The sequence below is a fragment of the Ornithorhynchus anatinus genome, chromosome X1 (genome assembly GCF_004115215.2).
Source record: "Ornithorhynchus anatinus isolate Pmale09 chromosome X1, mOrnAna1.pri.v4, whole genome shotgun sequence".
Classification (NCBI taxonomy): Eukaryota; Metazoa; Chordata; class Mammalia; order Monotremata; family Ornithorhynchidae; genus Ornithorhynchus; species Ornithorhynchus anatinus.
In genome coordinates this window covers 79,617,747-79,639,541 of record NC_041749.1, presented here as the reverse complement: position 1 = coordinate 79,639,541, position 21,795 = coordinate 79,617,747, and the positions used below count along the sequence as shown (strand labels likewise).

At 47.4% G+C, this 21,795-nt stretch overlaps 1 protein-coding gene and 1 long non-coding RNA gene across 2 annotated transcripts in view; one reads left to right on the top strand and one right to left on the bottom strand.

The window, feature by feature from the left end:
• Nucleotides 1-20,850, bottom strand: part of EFCC1 (EF-hand and coiled-coil domain containing 1) — a 75,639-nt gene extending 54,789 nt beyond the window's left edge. The window contains exons 1-3 of the mRNA XM_039910405.1: nucleotides 20,124-20,850; nucleotides 19,908-20,021; nucleotides 11,408-11,817 (exon numbers count right to left, since the gene is read on the bottom strand). Of these exons, the coding sequence (XP_039766339.1) occupies nucleotides 11,408-11,817; nucleotides 19,908-20,021; nucleotides 20,124-20,660 (1,061 nt within the window). The 5' untranslated portion in view covers nucleotides 20,661-20,850. The remainder of the gene's footprint in view (nucleotides 1-11,407; nucleotides 11,818-19,907; nucleotides 20,022-20,123) is intronic.
• Nucleotides 249-1,694, top strand: LOC120638073. The gene is made up of 2 exons (XR_005659546.1): nucleotides 249-422; nucleotides 1,583-1,694. It is a non-coding gene; the product is annotated as an uncharacterized LOC120638073 (long non-coding RNA).
• Nucleotides 20,851-21,795: the final 945 nt, after the last annotated feature.

Genomic DNA, 21,795 nt, shown 5'->3' with positions numbered 1-21,795 from the left:
CCCACTGAAAGAAGAAAAAGCGAAAGCCTCCACTGAGCACAAGCAGAGAGAAGCACCACAGAAGGATTTTAAAGGGACTCTTTGTCAGCCGGAGCTGCTGCTGCCCTTTGGGGTGTCTTTTCTTCCCGTTGTTTTTTGTTTCTTTTGGTCATCACAATGCTTGGCAAGGGTGGGTCAAAGTAATTAGCATTTTCCCAGATGCAACAATGCCAGCCCAGTCCAGCCCACCCCTAACCTTGCCTAGTGATGTCCTAGAAGGGAGAGCCCAGCCTGCCTGCCTGCCTTCTCAGAATTTAGAAGAATACAGAAAGGCTGCACAGGACACTAACAAGATGAAAGGGGAGGAAAAACTGAGTAGAGTGAAGGAAGAAAGGCCAACCTGCACTGAAAAACCACTGACTGATCTGCAAGATATGTAGCAGGTACAGGAAAATCAGAGCACTGATTCAGAAGTGACTAAGTAGGAAGAATCAAGGATTGACAAACTGAAAATCGCAAGTTTCAGAATTTGCTAACTCTGGGTTACCGAGTTACACTAAGGCTGGCCAAAAATTCCCAGAGAGGCTGAACAAATATCCTGAGAGGCACCAGACCCTCTGGCTGCACTGAAAAGTAATTTATTCACGGGTGGTGGGATTGCCCCAGACTATTATACTAACAGCACTCTCTCTGCAGGCACGGGTCCCCACTTCTGCTAAACCAATCTCATCTCCGGGAAATAGAGTTCCTTAAGAATGTTTTGCTTGTGCCCTGTGTAACAGAAGGTGCAGCACGACTGTTATTTCTGGCACTTTGCAATGCTTCACCCATTGAAACAACTGACATTTGAGGCCTCTTGGATCTGGGAAGAAAAAGACAAATATTGCCCGAGTATTGGCACTACTTTCAATTCCCATTGATTCCTCTAGACTGTCAGCTCCTTGTGGGCACGGAATGTGTCTACCAACTCTGTTGTGTTGTACTCTCCCTAGTTCTTAATACAGTGCTTCAATCACAGTAAGCGCTCAAATACCATTGATTGACTGATTCCCAAGTCTGCAATATCAGCAGTGTCCAATTGCTCAGCAAAAACAGTGGGCAGGGTTACCCTAATCCACATCTCATTATGGCTCCAACAAGGAATGAGAATGCCCTCATTAAGAGAAGGGACCCTCTCCCAGAAGTGCATTTAAGGGCCCAGAGAGCCTTTCCTCAAACAGTGTCCAAGAGACATGCCCAGTTTGGAGCCTCTCACTGGGCTCTGCTTCCTCACATTTGGCACCTTTGGCTCCAAAGTGTGGAATGTTGGAATTGGATGCCAACTAGAGTGAGATTAAAAAACGCCTAGGATTTTCTCAGACTGTTTTTCCAAAGGCTTGCTGCAGCCCAGAAAAAAAGGCTACAAATGTAATTGGTTCAGCAGTGTGGCTGTGAACCTCAGTTTAGGAGAGGAAAGGGGAAGAGGGGTTGTTCAGGAGCTGTAGTTCTATAGACTGAGTCTGATCATAGCCAGGACTAATTTTGTAGGCAAAATGCTAACAAAAACCCAGACCCAAATTCCCCCATGGGACAGTAACATTTAACCTCTAATGTTTCTCTACAGAAGCTGCAAGGTGAGGGCCCATCAGGCTTCCAGTGAGTTTTCAGATCACTCACCTTGCAATGAGGGGTGTGACCTGAATGAACAGTAAACAATTGGGGATGGATGAAAAAGAGCAGCTTTTCGTTTGATCAACTTGCACATTTTGAGGTGAATTAAGGAATACATACTCCTGATTTATTAGTGCAAAAGAGAAATGTGAGTAGCAAACTGAAACAAAACCTTACCTAGTTCATCTACTGAGGGGAGGACCATTAACTCTGCACCTGGATAGTGTTTAAACAGTGTAATTGAATAGCTAAGGCCCTGGCTGTTACCTACTTAATGTTTAAATGGAACAATTACATAGTTCTCTATGAGAAGAAATTTCATCGCTGTCAAAAAAAAAGGGGAGACAAAAATGAACATGCCAACCAGGATTAAAGTTGTAGGACAACCTCAACAACCCCACTGTACACAATCCACAAACAATTTAAAGTATTTGAATTGCCTAGCTAAACTGTAATTCTGAAAAAATGCTGAGCCTGGAGACATTCTTATTATATTTTTACCCAAGTGTTTCCTGGATAGCAGTTTAGTAGGCTGTAGGCTTAATAGGCCTTAAGAGACCAAAGCACTAACAAGAGCTTTATTTGACCAGGTAGACTACAATGAGGGCCAATATTTCAGGGCAGTAGTGAGAACCACGCTGCAGTTAGCTCAAGTGCTAATTATGATTCAGTCCCAAATCAGGTAACCATAAAGGCTGTCAAGAGGTTGCCACTGTCACAAGGTTGCTCCTTGTTTGTAAAAGAGCTCAGGGAGGAAGAGTCCCGTGGAGGAAAAGGATAGGATGAGAAGGTGCCTAAACAGCTTAGTCCTAACCTACTCTTTTTTAGGCTAATTCGGGAGCAAAGAAGGGATTTTACTTATCCATGCCTGTCATTTAAGGTACTCTGCAGGAGTAGCAATGGGATTTATTGAGTGCTTAGTGGGTGAAATGCATTGTACTAAGCACTTGGGAAAGCACACCAAAAAATAATAATAATAAATGTAGTGTTTCTTAAGCACTTACTAAGCACTGGGGAGATGCAAGATAATTAGGTCTCACATTGGGCTCACAGTATGAGCAGGAAGGAGAACAGGTATTCAATCCCCATTGTACAGATGAGGTAACTGAGGAACAGAGAAGTGACTTACCCAAAGTCATACAGCAGACAAGTGGAAGAGCCAGCATTAGAACCCAGGTCTTCTGTCTTCCAGATCCGTGTTCTTTCCACTAGGCCATACGGCTTCTCAGAAGCAAAAGCAATGTGACCTATTGGAAGGAGCACAGGCCTGGGATTCGGGGACCTGGGTTCTAATCCCGGCTCTGCCAATTACTTATGTGACCTTGGGCAAGTCACTTAATTTCCCTGTAGCTCAATTTCCTCAACTGCAAAATCCTCCTCCCTGTTACTTACTCTGTGAGCCCCATGTATGACAGGATCCAACCTGATGAAACTTGTATCTACCCCAGCACTCACTTAGAACAGTGCTTGATGCATAGTAAGTGCTTAACAAATACCATAAACAAAGCAACAGACACATTCCTTGCCCAAAATGCACTCATTCTGTACCATTTCAGGGCCAGTTTCCTGTCCTTTTGGGATGGGGGATATTGGGAGGGAAACTCAATTTTTTCTCATAAAAATGTAGGAAGAGATGAAATTGGCCACTCTGGTTTCTGCCTATAACCCTCTTCCCTACTTCATCTGCTACTGGGTTTTTCTATTAACTTGCTTTTTCTCCTGCACCCATTCCATGTACACCATCTGTGTCTGCCTGACTCCCTCATCAGATTATAAGCACCTTTGGGCTAGAACTGTGTCTTTTACTTTTATTATATTCTCTCAAGCACTAAGTAGTGTTCTATACACAGTATGTTCTCAATATTGTAGGCTGGGCCTTGGGGGTCATAAATAATAATAATAATTGTGGTACTAAGTGCTTACTCTGTCAAGCACTGTTCTAAGCACTGGGGTAGAAACATGATAATCAGGTCCCACATGGGGCTCACAGTCTAAGTGCGAGGGAAAACAGGTATTGAAGATAAGTGACTTGATCAAGGTCACACAGAAGACAAGTGGTGGAGTCACAATTTGAACCCAGGTCTTCTTACTCATTCTTCCCTCATCGGTAAAATGAGGATTAAGACTGTGAGCCTCACGTGGGACAACCTGACTACCCTGTATCTACCCCAGCGCTTAGAACAGTGCTCTGCACATAGTAAGCACTTAAATACCAACATCATTATTATTATTACTCCCAGACTTGTGCTCTTTCCACTAAGCCAAGCTGCTTCTCACTGCAAGTTCAATGATTGACCCAGTTCCTGGCCCCTAAGGTAACCCTGGGACCCCTGTAATAAGGATGCTCCCCATCTGATTTCAAGTAAGGAGTATCCACTCTCTAATAGGAAATGCCGTTCATGCATCATTTCCACAGAAGTCATTTTTTCTCAGGCAAAGCAGGCATTTGTGTGTCTTTGTCCTTCCTTGCTTTTCTTAGCCTAACGGCCTGGGAAGGAGATATTTTCTTTGAACCTGGACTTGAACTGTGATGCTACTGATATCATGTCTCCTGAATCGGCTCACATCTGAGAGGGTACACAGTACTTGTGGATTTTTAAAGCCTGTTTAATGATGTTTGGCAGGATGAATCCAACTAAAAACCACTGATTCACAGATTGGCCTATTTAACCAATTGGGTGGTTTTAAATTCTCTGGATAGGTGAATAGATTAAGTGTTCCATCATAGGAGAGAGGTTAAGAGATAGGGGTATGGGGAGAGAGGGAATGAACTAGGAAGAGAAACAGGGGAACAGTGGGGGTGAGGAGAGAGGCGGGGGGGAAGGGAAAATGTGTGAGTGGGGATGGGATGGTGGGGACAGTGGAGCAGCAGTAGAAAAAACAGCTAGGGCAAAGAGGCAGGAGGACTGGTTATTATTCCGATAATAATATTATTGGTGTTTGTTAAGCACTTACATTGTGCCAAACACTGTACTAAGTGCTGGGGCAGACAGAAGATAATCAGGTCAGGCACAAACAAGGAAGGGAGAACAGGTATTGAATCCTCATTTTACAGGTGAAGAAACTGAGGCCCAGAGAAGTGAAGTGACCTGCTCAAGGTCACACAGCAGGCAAGTGGCAGAGCCAGGATTAGAATCCAGGTCCTCTGACTCCCAAGCCTTTGCTCTACCAGGCACACTGCTGCTCATTGAGCACCTAGTCCTACTGGTCTCTCCTCAGTCTCCCTGTCACTCATTCCCAAAGCTCACCCCACTAGTTTCCTCCTTGGAACTTCTGCAGGCCCTGCGGATGAGCAGCAGGATGGATGTTGGTGTTCACAGATGTGAACACAGATGTATCTGTTTACTGTTGTATTGTACAGTGCTCGGAACACACTAAGCCTCAAATACAACTGACTGACTGGCAGATGTTTCTGATAACATCTGGTTAACTAATCAACCTACATTAAAAATTAACATTTAGATTAATGACTGAAGTATCCTGACCACATGTGACACTGAAGGTATTTACTGAACATCAGATTGATTTGAGGTTTTTTGGGTATTTTTCCACTCAGTGCCTCTAGGTCATTAATCATAAACGTATGGCTTCATACTGCCACACTCTTTTCTAGATTAAGATGAGAATAAAACAGTCACTGCATTTTCTTAAAGAAACATCCTGCAAGTTTCCTGGGGCTTTTCTGGAGTGATCTCACTCACTGGATTATATTGCTCTGCTCTTAAAGAGAAGCAGCGTGGTTTAGTGGAAAGAACACGGGCTTAGGAGTTAGAGGTCATGGGTTCTAACCCCAGCTCTACCACTTGTCAGCTGTGTGACTTTGGGCAAGTCACTTAACTTCTCTGTGCCTCAGTTACCTCATCTGTAAAATGGTGATTAAGACTATGAGCGCCAACTGCAACAACCTGATAACCTTGACTCTATTGGCGCTTAGAACAGTACTTGGCACATAGTAAGCACTTAACAAATATCATCACTCATTCATTCATTCATTCTTCAAGATGCATTCATTCTTATAGATAGTGCTTTTTCCTCAAACCCAGTGATTCCTCCAGAATAAAGAACAAATGATTTTGCTACAGTGGAAATTGCCTGAAACAACTCGCTGACAGGACTTCTGAGATATCGGCAACCTCTTGGATGGATCAAACCAAACCCTGCCCAGATAAACAACTCCCCACCCACCCCCTTCCAATTACATAGGATCTTAGGTCATTTCTATTGAGCTAAAGAAAAGAAGGCTAGGGGAATTCTAATGTCTTTAAATACAACTGCCCAATCAAGTCAGTCCTGGAGCCTGGAGTTGAGGGGTTCTAGACAGCTGTTTGGAGGTGATGGAGCAACAATCAAAAATCTCCTCCATGTCTTTTCCCAGCCTAGACGCTGCTCTCCTGCTGTTGACGTTTGTTAAACACCTGCTATGGATTTTTCATATCTTCCATTACCAGAGGTACTAGAACTCCTATTCAATGTTTCGCCATAGAGAAAAAGTAGATTGTAAATAAATATCAACCTTCGAATGCGAAACACTGCAGATTCCACAAGTAAAATTTCCTATTTCATCGCTATCTCTCTCTTACACTTTTCCAACTCACCCTCCTTTTCACTTTCCATCTTCCTCCTTATCCCTGGTCCCTTCCTCCATCCCTGCTGCCCTCGCCATTCCCAGCTCTTCTCATGCCTATCTCTTTTTCTGTAACTGTCCCTCTCCCTGGCTTGGTCTGACTTTTCCCTCCATTTCCAGATCTGTTTTGTGTCTATACCTGACTCCACAGGTACACAGACCTTAGGCCACTGATCTGACCTTTGAAGGCAGACACTCTAGGGTCCAGGCAGCAAACATGTGGATTACCACACACTCTTCTGATATAGGAGTCAACATCTGAAAACTTGTCCTAACCCAATCTTCGACTCTAACCTGTCCCTCCTTATCTTTCCATGATCAGTGAGCCATATTCTACATTCAATTTCTCTCACTGCCAACTTTCGGGCTAGGCTGATTCTTGCTCAGTTGGCATTGAATTACTGCAATTTCTCATGTGACCCTCAATGTACCTGGAAAATGTCCTGACTCTCCTAGGTGAACACTGAATGCAGGACACTATGCATCCAGACTCTCTGTCCATACAGTAAAGAGGGTGGCTGTGCATGTGTATTTGCTGTCAGCAAGTGGGATTAAGTAGTTCAAAAGGGCTTTTGAAAGTATGCAAGCTACCTTTCTTTCTTGAATTCCCCCTCAGTTATAATCAGCAGGGATCCTGTTCTCCAAGAATAGCAAAAGTAGTACCAAACATGCAAAAACAGCTTAGAAAACAGTCATGTTTTACCTACAGTTGTTCTCTCTTATTTTTGGAAACACAGAGACCGATTTGCCCTTTGTAAAGAGAGAAAGTGCCATGGCACAGAGCAGCTATAAATTCAGACTGCTTATCTTCATCCAGTGAGATGATAAGCTACAAAAACAGGAAACCATTATTAAAACATTAGAGGCTTTAGGAAGTTGGTCCAGCAAGAAACCTAATGCTCCTTCTAGAAAGACCTGCCCATTCACCCCAAAAGGTGCCTGAATCCGTGTTAGAAGTAGAATGCCGGCTCCCCAGAAAGGGAGGCTGGAAGTTGATGAAACCAGTTTCTCAGACACAAAAAAGCTGGAAGCCCTATTGGAAATTTCTACCCCGGCCCGAGACCCCAAGTTTCCACAAATAGATGTAAGAAAACATTAAAAAAAAAAAAAAGTTACACTCGATGTTGAGATACATGGTCACTTACTACACAAAATAGCTAACTCATCCAGGTTTCTTATTAGGCTTTTAGAGGGACAGGTCACAAGACAAACCCAGTGGTCTCAGGGCAGCCTGGAATTAGTGTTTTTGCCCCTGGAAGGTGTGGATGAAAGCGGAGGTTGCTAAGTGACAGTACTGTGTGCAACAAATAGACTTAAGGAAACACTAAGGCTGAGCAAATCCAGGTCCGCTGGTCTGAATAGGCAGCATTCCCTCTAAGTGACATTGCTATTGTGCTCGTGGAGAATTACTCTCAGACTCATCAAACAAGGCAAGCCTAGTTGGGAGAAAATTGGGAGACTTAGTGAGAAGTCTTATAAACAAACATTCACAGGCATAAATGATGGGGAGCTAATCACTGTCCATCACCTATTAGAAACTAACTGGATTTGGTTAGTTTCCACAGCCCCAAAGGGGTCTCCAGACAAAAGAAGGAAACTACTTTAGAACCTGCTTCTTTAGTAAAGGTCTCCTGCAAAGGGAGAGTCAACAATCCGATCCAGTACTCAGGGCCTCTACCTATTTAAAATACCAGAAAGAACTGTGAGGAGTATGTATCAATGGCTGTTCCACATGGGCCAGGCATATTTTTCATGGGAATTTACACAGGGAAAGCTAACAGAAATGGGGATTACACCATGGAGACAGGACTAACATTTTTGGAGCCATGAATCAATAGTTCCATGTTTGATCTAATCTTCTCCCCTCAGAACAGCCGCCAATGTCCAGGCAGGCTGGGGACAGAATGATGGGAGCAGCTCAGAGCCCCTAGTATCCCTGGGCAGCAGTGGTCCAACAAACAGGCAGACTCGCAGACCAATCGGGGGCTTTGGTCCCTGGACACAATGTCATGACATGAAGCAGCACTGCCTAGTGGAGAGAGCATGGGCCTGGAAGTCAGAAGGTCCTGGGTTCTAATCCTGACTCCGCCACTTGTCTGCTTTGTGACCTTAGGCAAGTCACTTAATTTCTCTGTGTCTCAGTTACCTCATCTGTAAAATGAGGATTAAGATGGTAAGCCCCTTGTGGGACAGGAACTGTGTCCAACCTACTTAGTTTGTATCTACCCCAGTGCTTAGAACAGTGCTTGACACATAGTAAGTGCTTAACAAACACCATCGTTATTATTATTATGACAAAGACATCCTGTTCCTGGGAGCCCAATCTTGTGATTTTCTGTCTGTCTTGCTGAATTGGGCCAAAAACGCACTGGTAACAAATCTCCCGAACTGTTAACAGGCCAGTGCGACAGATGTCATTAAGGTCATTAAAATGCACTTAACATCTGTGAAGTTTTTACAAGCCTGTCACTGGCTTTGTCCAGTGCGAATGCAGTTATTGTCTCAAGGCATGAAGCAAATAAAGGCTTGCCAAGATCCCATAGAGAGGTTGATCTTTGGAGATGAGAGAATAGCTTTACTTAGGATTTTTTTTAATCTAGAAATTCAAGGTTTAATCCCAGGAAGATAGAAGTAGTAAACTAATGGTTCTTTGGATTGAGGTTTCCCTCCTGATGCTCCCAGAGCTGGCCTGGAGCTCCCTCAGAGAGTTTTCTTCATGGGCGGATCCCTGGATTGGTGAGATGGGCCTGTTCTAGGAGCCCAGGTTATAGTAAGGGAATATATTGAGGGCCCATTGTGTGCAGTGTGCTGTACTAAGTGCTTGAGAATCCATAGGTTTGCAGGGGCCTGTTGAGTTGGAGACCCTCCTGGGTTATTCTGTGTCAGTTTGGGACCTGCGACACAAATTCCCCTAGGAATTTGTCAGCCAGGAGTCCTTGGGTACAGGATGTTCGGTACTCATCTAAATCACTGGGGTCTACTGCACATGAGTGTAGCCCCCCTAACCTCAGAAGGGCCCCACAAAAGAGAGGTTCCTTGTGGAACTGAAACTTATCTCTGCCTCACTCAAGGATGGAAATAGAAGCTGAATATTATCCAGTCCATGATTTCCTGCTCTGCATCAGGAATGGTAACTCAGACACAATGTGACCCAGCCTCAGTTGCTCCCTAAAATCACCAACAGGAGAGGTCTTTCTCTCCTCTCAGCCTCAGTCAGCATGCAGGTTTGGGATTTGTGGGCGTCATCTGGAAACCGCCTAATAAACTCCCACTGATCACCTTAAGACAAAAAGGACTGAAAATGGCAGGCCTGGCTCCCACTTTCCCTGGTGCTGTGAATATGTGCAGTGGACCTACTGTGTAATCCACAGAGAAAAGAATTCTGGTCTGTTAGATTCTGTAAATACTGAAGAATAATGAAGGTACTCTGAAATAAGCCCTTGGAGGTTAGGAGCACTGGTGACACTGTCTGATCTCTGGCTCTGACCCATATAACTTGAATAGCCCTACTTGGTAAAATTACTTTCCAAGTCACTACCAAAAATTGTATTTTTATGTACATTCTTAAACAAAAATTTTTGTTGTTGCTAGTAATACGCTAAAAAAAAAATTAACATCCGCCTTTAAAGACTACCATTAATACTGCAGTTAGATTCTGTTAAAAACCAATCAACATCTGCGATCATCTTTCTGAATTAAAAAATAAAAGAGAGGACAGGCACATTACCATTTGATAACGTAAAGGTGTGAGGCATATAATTTTAATTATTGTACTGTTCCTAAGGGTGGCTAACTTGCTTTTTTCCCCTGGGAATGTTCTATAAAAGATAGAGGAAAAGGAGAGAGTAAAGGATCCTGATTTCCCAGATCTCATACTGAATTACTAGGTGGTCCGGAGAACCCTATTTTCTTTCTCAATGGCTCAGTTTCCCCAATAATAATTTGTTAAATTTAGATTTCTCTGGTGCCTTGTTCCTAATAAGAGCGCCACAAAGCAACTTTTCCTTAATGTGGGGTTCTGCAAGAATGCAATCTTCACATTGTAGAAGTGGGTGCATGTATAAGTGAAGAACTTTGGTTTCCATTTGCAGAGCTGCTAACTCAGCATGTATCATGAGTGTTAAATTCACTTGGAATAAAATAGAATTGATTTATGACAAGTGGAGCTCTGAACTGGTATAGAGACAGCAGGTGTCGCTGCCCAATTTGCTCAATGCCCAGGCAAATTAAAATCCCCAATTGGTATCTAACCCACATACTGCCTTCTAAAGAAGGAGCTCCAAACTTTGGGAAAGGCATGGCTGCAGGAGACGAAAGCTTAGGAGTAGACATGGGGGACCCAGCAAGTCCAGCAAATAATGTTTCAATATCTCAGGCAAGTGGAGTTTTCTGTCTCTGGCTAGAAGGATATTACCTCTCATTGGCTGAAACTCCACTGTATCATATGTTCTATAGTCTGCCTGGAAAATATGTTTTTTCTTTCAGTTTTAATCTTGTACTGCAGAATGGCTTTAAACTCATTTCTCTCCACTCCAAAGTCCAAACAAAGCAGCCAGAACTCATTATAAACTGACAGACAAGACATGGGGCTAGTGATTTCACACCCTGAGTGAAAGACTGGCTCTTAAACTCAACCCAGTCCAACAAAGTCATTCATTTTGGCTTTTAGATGCGGTTGTTAAAACATTCATTCTTGGTCAGTAGCTAAACTGGCTCCTCTTTGATGTTCTCTCAGTTGCTAATAGATCATGTTTGGTGGCATTAAACTAAGGGGGCGGAGAGAACTGGATAAAGGAGAGGCTGTTTAGAAGGGAGCTAAATTGGGATAAAAGCTCTTCCTTAACCCAAGGAGGTGATTCTCCAGTGCAACTGTTATGCTGATAGCTTAGGTGACCTTTACTTCTGTCTCCCTAAGAGGCAGGGAGGGGGCAAGGTTACCCATAAGCGCTCAATAAATACGATTGAATCAATGATCGTCTGCCACAGATCCTAAGGAGGAATAACATGACTATTTTGCTTCTGCTGAAGTAAAAGTTAGTTCCTTCGATGTACCACTAACATGACAGACCCACCAGCAGATTCAATAAAAAGACCGATTGAGTCTGACTACTTTCCACTCTGAGTTGTCCTGTTGGTCCATGACTCCCAGCTCACCTGTAATACTGCACCTCTGATTCCAGCTGCTGGATGCAGATCTGTAGATGTGGCACTTTATTTGCTCTTGCTTCCAGCTTTTTTACCTTCCCCAGGCTGTTCAACACAGTCTGCCTGGCTTCCTCCACCTTCTTCCTCATCTCTGCCTGCTCCCTTTTGAGGAGGCGGTTATGGTCCTCGGAGGTGGCCAGGGCTTCTTGGGTCTGCTTCAGCTCCTTTTCCAGTTCCTGATTGATCCTAATCGCCTCTTCAATCTGCTCATCTCTGGAGCTACGGATTAGTTCCACTTCCTTTAGGATGCTCTGCAAGCCCTTGGTGGTCTGAGGCTTATCGTGACTTAATGGCGTCCCGTTCCCAAGAAAGCAGCTGCCATCCTTCTTGTGACTGGCATGACTCTTCCACAGTCCTACCTGTGCATAGGAATGGAAGAGGAAAGCTTGTATTGTTAATTCCCAGTTCGTTGCTTCAGCACCGCCCCCCACCCGACAACTCTCCTTCTGACCAGCACCAGAGAAAACAGCTGATGAGAACTTTCCTGGCTCTCGTGCAAACCCTATTCCCAAATCTTAACTGACAGTTTAGGATGTTTGCTATATCACTTCAGAAGCAGCAGAATGACCAAAGTCACTTTGACTTTTCATGGGAAGCTTTACTTGGGCCACAGGTCAAGTGGAGTGACCAGATAAAGTGGAGAATTACCTTCTGTGCCTGTTCAGGTTGTTGGTGGATTTGAGGAGAAAGGGAGTCCCAAGCAGGAGGAAAGGAACAGATTATCAATCGTATTTATTAAGTGCATATTGTATGCAGAGCACTGTACCAAGCGTTGGGAGAGTATAATACAGAGTTGGTAGACATGTTCTCTGCCCACAACGAGCTTACAGTCTAGAGGGGAAGACAAACATTAATATAAATAAATAAATTTATGGATATGTACATAAGTGCTGTGGGGCTGAGGGTTGGGTGAATAAAGGGAGCAAATCCAAGCACAAGGGTGATGTAGAAGGGAATGGGAGAAGAGGAAATGAGGGCTTAGTCAGGGAAGGCCTCTTGAATGAGATGTGACTTCAGTAAGGCTGTGAAGGTGCAGAGAGTGATTGTCAGATATGAAGAGGGAGGACATTCTAGGCCAGAGACAGGATATGTGGGCAAGAGGTCGGTGGCGAGATAGACGAGATCCAGGTACAGTGAGTAGGTTGGCATTAGAGGAGTGAAGTGTGCGGGCTGGGCTGTAGCAGGAGAGCAGTGAGGTAAGGTGATTGAGCGCTTTAAAGTCAATGGAAAGGAGTTTCTGCTTGATGTGGAGATGGATGGGCAACCACTGGAGGTTCCTGAGGAGTGGGGAAACATGGACTGAATGTTTTTTGTAGAAAAATCATCTGGGCAGCAGAGTGAAGTATGGACTAGAGTGGGAGAGAAAGGAGGCGGGAAGGTCAGCAAGGAGGCTGATACAGTAATCAAGGCAGGATAAGATGTCTGGATTAACATGGTAGCAGTTTTGATGGAGAGGAAAGGGTGAATTTTAGCGATGTTGTGAAGGTTGAAGACTACTTTATAGGGAATTATTGGAACTAATTTTTCTAACCTATATACTTTGAAACATGCAGGTCCCTCTACATTTTGAATACTGCCTAGCAGATTTTCAATTTTAATAACACACAGGCTTTCATTTGGACCGCATGTTACTTTCATTTGGAGGCCTCAGTTCCTTGAACCTGTTCTACCTCCCACTTCGACTGTGAACCCCATGTGGGACAGGGACTGTGTCCAACCTGATTATCTTGTATCTACCCCGGCACTTAGTACAGTGCTTTGGTACATAATAAGTGCCTAACAAAGCCCACTATTATTATTATTTGGAGTGTGCATATTCACCAGGCAGAAGGATAGAGACTGGAAAGTCTAGCCCAAGAGGGAAATACATTCTCTGGTCGTGCCAGTCAGCCCTCGGCCATCGTAATTTTCCCAACTGAATATTTCAGTCAATTTGAATGTGCCTCGTTATTGGCCTAGAAGTGTGAGGATTTACTGTTAATTTTTAGTGGCATTAGTAGCTCTGTCTTTCCTGTCATTTGCTTGTGCTGGGAGAGTACGATCTCCCTTTGACCATCCGGGCCAATAATGAGAGGACGTGGGGAGGGCAAAAATAAGAAGGGGTTAAAAAGCTTGAGATGCTCATCAATCCAGTTGAATTTTGCTGAAGTGCTATGAGAAATACAAGTGTTTGGTTGAGTCAAAAACAAGGCTAGAAAGGCTATGACAAGCAGCAAGTGGCACCTACTTTTTAAAAAAGAATTACAAAAGTATTTATTGAGCACCTAGTCTGTGAAGGTGCTATCATACCACTAGCCCACAGCCCTGGATCACCTGCACAGTGTGCCTCCTTCGCTCCTGTGCACGAGCTGCAGAGTGCTGCTGGAGGAAATCTAAATATCATGCTGACTTGGTCCACTTCAAGTTTATAATAACAATAATAATAATAATAATAATGATGTTGGTATTTGTTAAGCACTTACTATGTGCCGAGCACTGTTCTAAGCGCTGGGGTAGACATAGGGGAATCAGGTTGTCCCACGTGGGGCTCACAGTCTTAATCCCCATTTTACAGATGAGGGAACTGAGGCACAGAGAAGTTAAGTGACTTGCCCACAGTCACACAGCCGACAAGTGGCAGAGCTGGGATTCGAACTCATGAGCCCTGACTCCAAAGCCCATGTTCTTTCCACTGAGCCACGCTGCTTTATCCTTGCGTGCTTTAACTCTGCCCAGCAAAATTATTTCTCCACTCTTGTAGACACCCATGCCCATCATCCTCTCCCGCTGTTCCAAGATATTTAACTCCCTCCTCAGGCCCTCTATCAGCCTCTGCCCCATCCCTTGCCCCCAGTGACCTGGCCAGTTACTTTATTAAGAAAATTGACGCTATCAGGTGTGAGCTCCCTAAAATCTCCCCTAACCCTCCTCAGTCCTTCCTCCCTCTTGCCCCTTCTTCAACTCTCCCATCTTTCCCAGGAGTATCTCTAGAGGAGATCTCCTGCCTCCTCTCAAAATCCACTCCCTACACCTGCTGTCTCAAATTCCTCGTCTCGAATCCTCTCCTTGACCCCCTCCAATCTGGCTTCTGTTCTCTTCGCTCCACAGAAACCACCTTCTCAAAGGTCACCAATGATTTTTTATTATTTTTATGGTATTTGTTAAGTGCTTACTATGTGCCAGGCACTGTTCTAAGTGCTGGGGTGGATACAAGCAAATCAGGTTGGACCATGTGGAGCTCACAGTCTCAATCCCCATTTTACAGTTGAGGTAACTGAGGCACAGAGAAGCAAAGTGGCTTGTCCAACGTCACACAGTAGACAAGTGTCAGAGCCTGGATTGTAACCCATGACCTTCTGACTCCCAGGCCCGTGCTCTATCTCCTATGCTATGCTGCTTCTCTACTTCTTACCAAATCCAACAGCCTCTACTCCATCCTAATCCTCCTTGACATCTCAGCTGCCTTCGACACTGTCGACCACCTCCAACCTTGGCTTCACTGACACTGTCCTCTTCTGGTTCTCCTCTTATCTCTCTGGCCATTCATTCTCAGTCTTCTTCGTGGGCTCCTCCTCTGCCTCCTAACCCCCAGGTGTGGGGTCCCTCAAGGTTCAGTTCTGAGTCCCCTTCTATTCTCCATCTATATCCACTCCCTTGGAAAACTCATTCGCTCCCATGGCTTCAGCTGCCACTATTATGCGGATGATAACCAAATCTACATTGCCAGCCCTGATCTCTCTCCCTCTGTACAGTCTTGCATTTCCTCCTGCCTTCAAGACATCTCTACTTGGATGTTCTTCCATCACCTCACCTTCCCCTAACTTTCCCATCAATTGTAGACGGCACCACCTTCCTTCCTGTCTCACAAGCCCATAGCCTTGGCCTTATCCTTCATTCATTCAATAGTATTTATAGAGTGCTTACTATGTGCTGAGCACTGTACTAAGCGCTTGGAATGTACAATTCGGCAACAGAGACAATCCCTGCCCAATGATGGGCTTACAGTCTAATCGGGGGAGACAGACGGACAAAAACAAGACAACATAATCACGATAAACAGAATCAAGGGGATGTACACCTCATTAACAAAATAAATAGGGTAATAAAATATATACAAATGAGCACAGTGCTGAGGGGAAGGGAGTGGGGGAGTAGAGGGAAAGGGGGTTTAGCTGAGGGGAGGTGAAGGGGGGAAGAGGGAGGGAGCAGAGGGCGGAGGGGGAGCAGAGAGGGAGCAGAGGGAGCAGAGGGAAAAGGGGAAGCTCAGTCTGGGAAGGCCTCTTGGAGGAGGTGAGCTCTCAGTAGGGCCTTGAAGAGGGGAAGCGAGGTAGTTTGGCAGAGGTGAGGAGGGAGGGCATTCCAGGACAGCGGTAGGACGTGGGCCAGAGGTTGACGGCGGGATAGGCGTGAACGGGGGGACGGTGAGGAGGTGAGCGGCAGAGGAGCGGAGCGTGCAGGGTGGACAGTAGAAAGAGAGAAGGGAGGTGAGGTAGGAGGGGGCAAGGTGATGGAGAGCCTTGAAGCCCAGATTGAGAAGTTTTTGTTTCATGCAGCGGTTGATAGGCAACCACTGGAGTTTTTAAAGAGGGGAGTGACATGCCCAGAGCGTTTCTGCAGGAAGATGAGCCGGGCAGCGGAATGAAGAATAGACTGGAGTGGGGAGAGACAGAAGGAAGGGAGATCAGAGAGAAGGCTGACACAATAATCCAGTCGGGATATTATGAGAGCTTGTACCAGTACGTTAGCCATTTGGATGGAGAGGAAAGGGCAGATCTTGGTGATATTGTAAAGGTGAGACTGGCAGGCATTGGTGATGGATTGGTGTGGGGGGTGAATGAGACAGCTGAGTCAAGGATGACACCAAGGTTGAGGGGCTTGAGAGACGGGAAGGATGGTTGTACCGTCCACAGTGACAGGGAAGTCAGGAAGAGGACAGGGCTTGGGAGAGAAGATAAGGAGCTCAGTTTTGGACATGTTGAGTTTTAGGTGGTGGGCAGACATCCAGGTGGAGACGTCCTGGAGGCAGGAGGAGATACGAGCCTGAAGGGAGGGGGAGAGAACAGGGGAGGAGATGTAGATTTGTGTGTCATCTGCATAGAGATGATAGTTGAAGCTGTGGGAGTGAATGAGTTCACCAAAGGAGTGAGTGTAGATGGAGAACAGAAGAGGGCCAAGAACTGACCCTTGAGGAACCCCTACAGTTAGAGGATGGGAGGGGGAGGAGGAGCCTGCAGAGACCGAGAATGAACGGCCAGAGAGATAGGAGGAGAACCAGGAGAGGACGGAGTCCGTGAAGCCAAGGTGAGATAAGGTGTGGAGGAGGAGGGGATGGTCAACAGTGTCAAAGGCAGCTGAGAGGTCAAGGAGGATTAGGATAGAATAGGAGCCATTGGATTTGGCAAGAAGGAGGTCATGGGTGACCTTTGAGAGAGCAGTCTCGGTAGAGTGGAGGGGACGGAAGCCAGATTGGAGGGGCTCCAGGAGAGAGTTGGAGTTGAGGAGTTCAAGGCAGCGAGTGTAGCTGTCTCGTTCTAGGAGTTTGGAAAGGAAGGGTAGGAGGGAGATAGGGTGATAACTGGAAGGGGAAGTGGGGTCGAGAGAGGGTATTTTTAGGATGGGGGAGACATGGGCATGTTTGAAGGCAGAGGGGAAGAAGTCATTGGAGAGTGAGCGGTTAAAGATAGAAGTTAAGGAAGGGAGGAGGGAAGGGGCGACGGTTTTTATAAGGTGAGGGGGAATGGGGTCCGAAGCACAGGTGGAGGGGGTGGCACTTGCGAGGAGGGAGGAGATCTCCTCTGAGGATACTGCAGGGAAGGATGGGAAAGTAGGGGAGAGGGTGACGGGGGAGCAGGAGGAGAAGGGGTGACTGGGGAGCTCAGACCTGACTGTGTTAATTTTCGTGATGAAGGAGGTGGCCAGATCGTTGGGGGTGAGAGATGGGGGAGGGGGAGGAATAGGGGGCCTGAGGAGAGAATTAAAAGTCCGGAACAATTGGCAGGGGTGACGGGCATGGGCGTCAATGAGGGAAGAAAAGTAGTTTTGCCTGGCGGAGGAGAGGGCAGAGTTAAGGCAGGAAAGGATCCCCACCTATTCAATCCATCACTAAATCCTGTTAGTCCCACCTTCACAACATCACTAAAATCTGCCCTTTTCTCTCCATCCAAACTGCTCGTAAGTTAATACAATCACTCATTTTATCCCGCTTGGATTACTGACCTCCTTGCTGACCTCCCAGCCTCCTGTCTCTCCCCACTCCAGTCCATACTTCACTCTGCTGCCCAGATCACTTTTCTACAGAAACGCTCAGGACATGTTTCTCCACTCCTCAAGAAACTCCAGTGGTTGCCCATCCACCTCCTCATCAAAAAAAAAAACTCCTCACCACTAGCTTTAAAGCACTCAATCACCTTGTTCCGTCCTACCTCACCTCGCTACTCTCCTACTACAACCCAGTCCGCACACTTCGCTTCTCTAAAGCTAACCTTCTCATTGTGCCTCAGTGTCGTCTATCTCACCGCCTACCCCTCGCCCATGTCCTGCCTCTGGCCTGGAATGTCCTCTTTCCTCAAATCCGGCAGACACTTACTCTTAATCCTTGAGGGCACATCTCCTCCAAAAGGCCTTCCCTAAGCACCCCTTTTCTCTTCTCCCACTTCCTTCTGCATTGCCCTGACTTGCTTCCTTTGTCCTGCCCTGCTTCCAGCCCCACGGCACTTATGTACATATCTGTAATTTATTTATATTAATGTCTGTCTCCACCCCTCTAGACTGCAAGCTCGCTGTGGGCAGAGAATGTGTCTGTTTACTGTTGTACTAGACTGATTTTACTTATAGCTGTTGTATGTCTGGCAATTCCTACCTGTTTGTCCTCTCCAATAAGCAGTAAATTCCTCAGGGCAGGAACCATTTCTTTTACTTCACTGTTTTCTGTTCCCAAGTGCCCAGTACTGGGGTCCGCTCAGGTAGGTGCACAATAAATATATTTAATGATGATGACGAAAAGGCTCCAGAACTAAATTTCAGATTGGTCATGCCCAGATTGTCTGGAACCTGAAGTTCTTATTTGGATGATATCAGTGAGATTTATTCTTAACATTTGAAGTTAAATAAATGGACTATGTCCTATGTTTCCAGAAAGGAGAGGATATGGGGCTTTTAGCCTCAGCCGAGATTTCAAAAATGGGCCAGATATTAAACACACATAGCATTTTTCTGAGAAATGGGTCAAATTTCTGGGGCCCAGTGAAACTATTTCTCAAATTTCTGGGGCCCAGGAACTATTATAAAATGATCAATGGCTTTATTGAGCACCTACTGGGTGGGAGGACACTGTACAAAGCACTTGGGAGAGGAAAATAAAATTAAGACAGTCCCGGCCCTTAAGAATCTTACAATCAAATCTGTTATTGTTTCTAAAACACATTTTGATGTCCTACTAGTTCATTCAATAGTATTTATTGAGCGCTTAGTGTGTGCAGGGCACTGTACTGGTTGTGAGAGGTATGCAGAAACGGTCCCCTCTAAAGTTAAAAAAACAAAAACTTTAGTCCTATAGGTTTTAAAAGTCAGCCCAATAACTCAAGCGCTGGGAGAGGCTCCACTGCCAAACTCTGAAGGCGAAGCGGTCTGTCACAAATGAAATAAGTAATTCGTTGGGACCCCTGGCCTCTAAAGTAAGCTCGTGGGCAGGGACTGTGTCTGCTCACTGTTATACTGCACTCTCCCAAGCGCTCAGTACGGTGCTTTGCACACAGTACGCGCTCAATAAATACGACTGAATGAATAACAGACTGCTTTAACAGGGGAGAGCGGAATACTTGCGTTAAACGGAAACACTAAGGGTGGGACAGCACTTCTAGGGGCCAGCGTTTCGTCGATCAGCACTGTCATTTACGAAGGAAATGACTTCGAAACGGAAAGATAGCTAACAACTGCCTGGCTAGATGAGCAGTCGAAAAGCACTTTGGCAGCTCTCCTTCTCATTCTTTCAAACGCCCAGTCCAGCAAGGCAATCTCTCAACCGATACAAACACCGACAGCGGAACACTCTCCCCAGAGCCAGCTTCTTCACTCACCGCGGAAAGAGAAAACCCCCCAAGTCAACCTCTCTTAGACAATCGGCAGGGCCACCCGGCCGTCTTTTTTTTTTTTTTTAATGCTACTGCACACCGTGTGCTTCTCATATTGTGTAGTGGAGGCTTGCATCCACTCTTCCTCGTTAGATCGAAACGCCGTTGCCTCCCCTAACCCTCCCAGTCGCCCCCGCTTTAATGAGGTCCCCAAAGAACCCCTGCGGGCGGCCCCGCTACGAGGCGGCCACCTCTGAGGTGGGGGGCAGTGCTTTCGCCTCCCCGGGAAAGCAGTAAGGGAGAGGACGTGGGAGGGAAACGCAGGCCCCGGGGTATTTCTGCTGCATCTTTCCAAGGTCCCCAGTCTCCCTCTCTCCTGGCCCCGGCCGGATCCCGCTCACCTGAAGGGCCAGACAGCGGGCATCGCTACTCTGCAGGGCGGCCCGCATGTCCTCCACCAACTCCCGCAGGCTGGCGTTCTCCTCCTCCAGCTTTGCCACCCTGTCCTCCGCTTGCTCTAGGGCCACCACCTCCTCGTAGCACTCCCGAGAGCAGTCCCCGGCGGCCGGGGAGCCGGAGGAGGCGGCGGCGGCGCTGGCGCTCCGATGGCGCCCGGCGGGGGCGGCGGAGGCGGCGGGTCCGGGCCGGTCCCGGCGACGGCGCAGGGGGCTCCGCAGCCGGATCTGGGTCTCGATGTGTTCGCTTTCGGGCCCCACAGGCAGCCGACTGTCCCCCGGCCCGGCTCGAGTGCTGAAGTAGCCGCAGAGCCGGGCGTGGAATTGGCGAAAGGTGAGCTCCGGCGCCAGATCGTCCCCCAGCGCCGCGCGCTCTTCTTCTTCTTCTTCCTTCCCCCTTTCCTGCTCCTCCTCCGCGTCCCCCTCCACCTTCCCCGCTCCGCCGCCGGCTCCGGCCCGGAGCCCCAACACCCTGCACAGCACGCGGAAGTCCTCCCCGGGCAGCCGGCCGTCGCCGCGGCAGTCCAAGTGGTGGAAGACTTCCTGCAGGTACTGGTCCAGTCCGGTAGCCAGCACCACGATCTCGTTCTCCACGCCGCGGTCTAGGCGGTAGTGGTGCGCCAGCGCGCTCACCAGCCACTGCGTCCGGCGCGCCGGCCGGCGGTACGGGTCCCAGGCGTCCGGCGGCCCCGGCTCCATCGCTCCCCAGTTGGATGGATTCCCCTCTCGGCGCCTTCCTCAGCTCTTTCCTTTTCTATCCCGGCCGCCGACGCTGCGCCCCCGCGCCGCCCGACCCCCCGGCCATCTCCGAAAACGGCCGGGAAAGGGGGGACTGGAAGTGCGATCCGCAGCCCCAGGATGGTAGGGGCATGGGTGGGTGACCGGGCGGGACGCGGAACGGGAGAGGCTCAGCCGCCCCTCGCGGCTCTGGCAGGGGAGGGACGAACCCACGGCCAAGCCCAGTGCACGGGTGGCGTCATTTCGGGGAGGGGCAGGCAGCCTGCCCGCCCACCCGCCTTCTTCCCGCCCCCCTGCATCTCGCCCCCGTCCACCCCCTATTCGGGGTCGAGGTAGGGGAGAGATTTGCATTCTCTCCCTACGTTCTCCTGTACTCCGCTCCGCTAACGGTCGCCCCCCTCCCCTTCACCTCCCTCCCCAGCGCGCCGCTTTGGGACTCGGTAGCCCGTTGCCAACTTTGCCCCAAAGTGCACAACCCAGGTAGGGGCGGGCAGGAGCTGGGCTTCCAGGGACAGAGTTTGTTTATTTTGGTTTGCTTGTGTGTGTGTGTGTGTTTTTCGCTCTGGTTAACGGAATTCTCAAACTGAACTGCAGAGCGTGCGTGTCCATCTCCTGGTGTCCCAAGCGTGCTTCTTTCCCGAGAAGTCTGGTTCTCGTCCAAGTCGCAGTTTGACGCCGATTTCTGAGAGTAAACTCCTTGGGTCTTCTCCAGATCCGTCTTCCTACCCTCCTAATCCTCTATCCCCAAGCCACCCGGCGTCCACCGTCGCCTCTCCCTAATTGATGATAATGGACACCTGGGTCTGGGACTCTCCGCACGTTTGGGGTTGAGTAGGCGCAAGTTTGCCAAGCATTTTGAAATCACGGTTTCGAGCTGCTCCTCGGGACACGTCATTGGAAGTTGAAGCACAACTTCTTTTTTCTTACGGATTTTTGTACTTAAGTTGCTGGGTATTGCCGGGCTGCCGGCAGTGCCCTGTAATAATCAAACACACACCCACAAAAATCCACCCACAGTTATCTGCATAGGTAGATACACAATACCCAAGAGCTATATTCGGTAAAAAAGCGCAACGAGGTATCGGTTATGAAATGA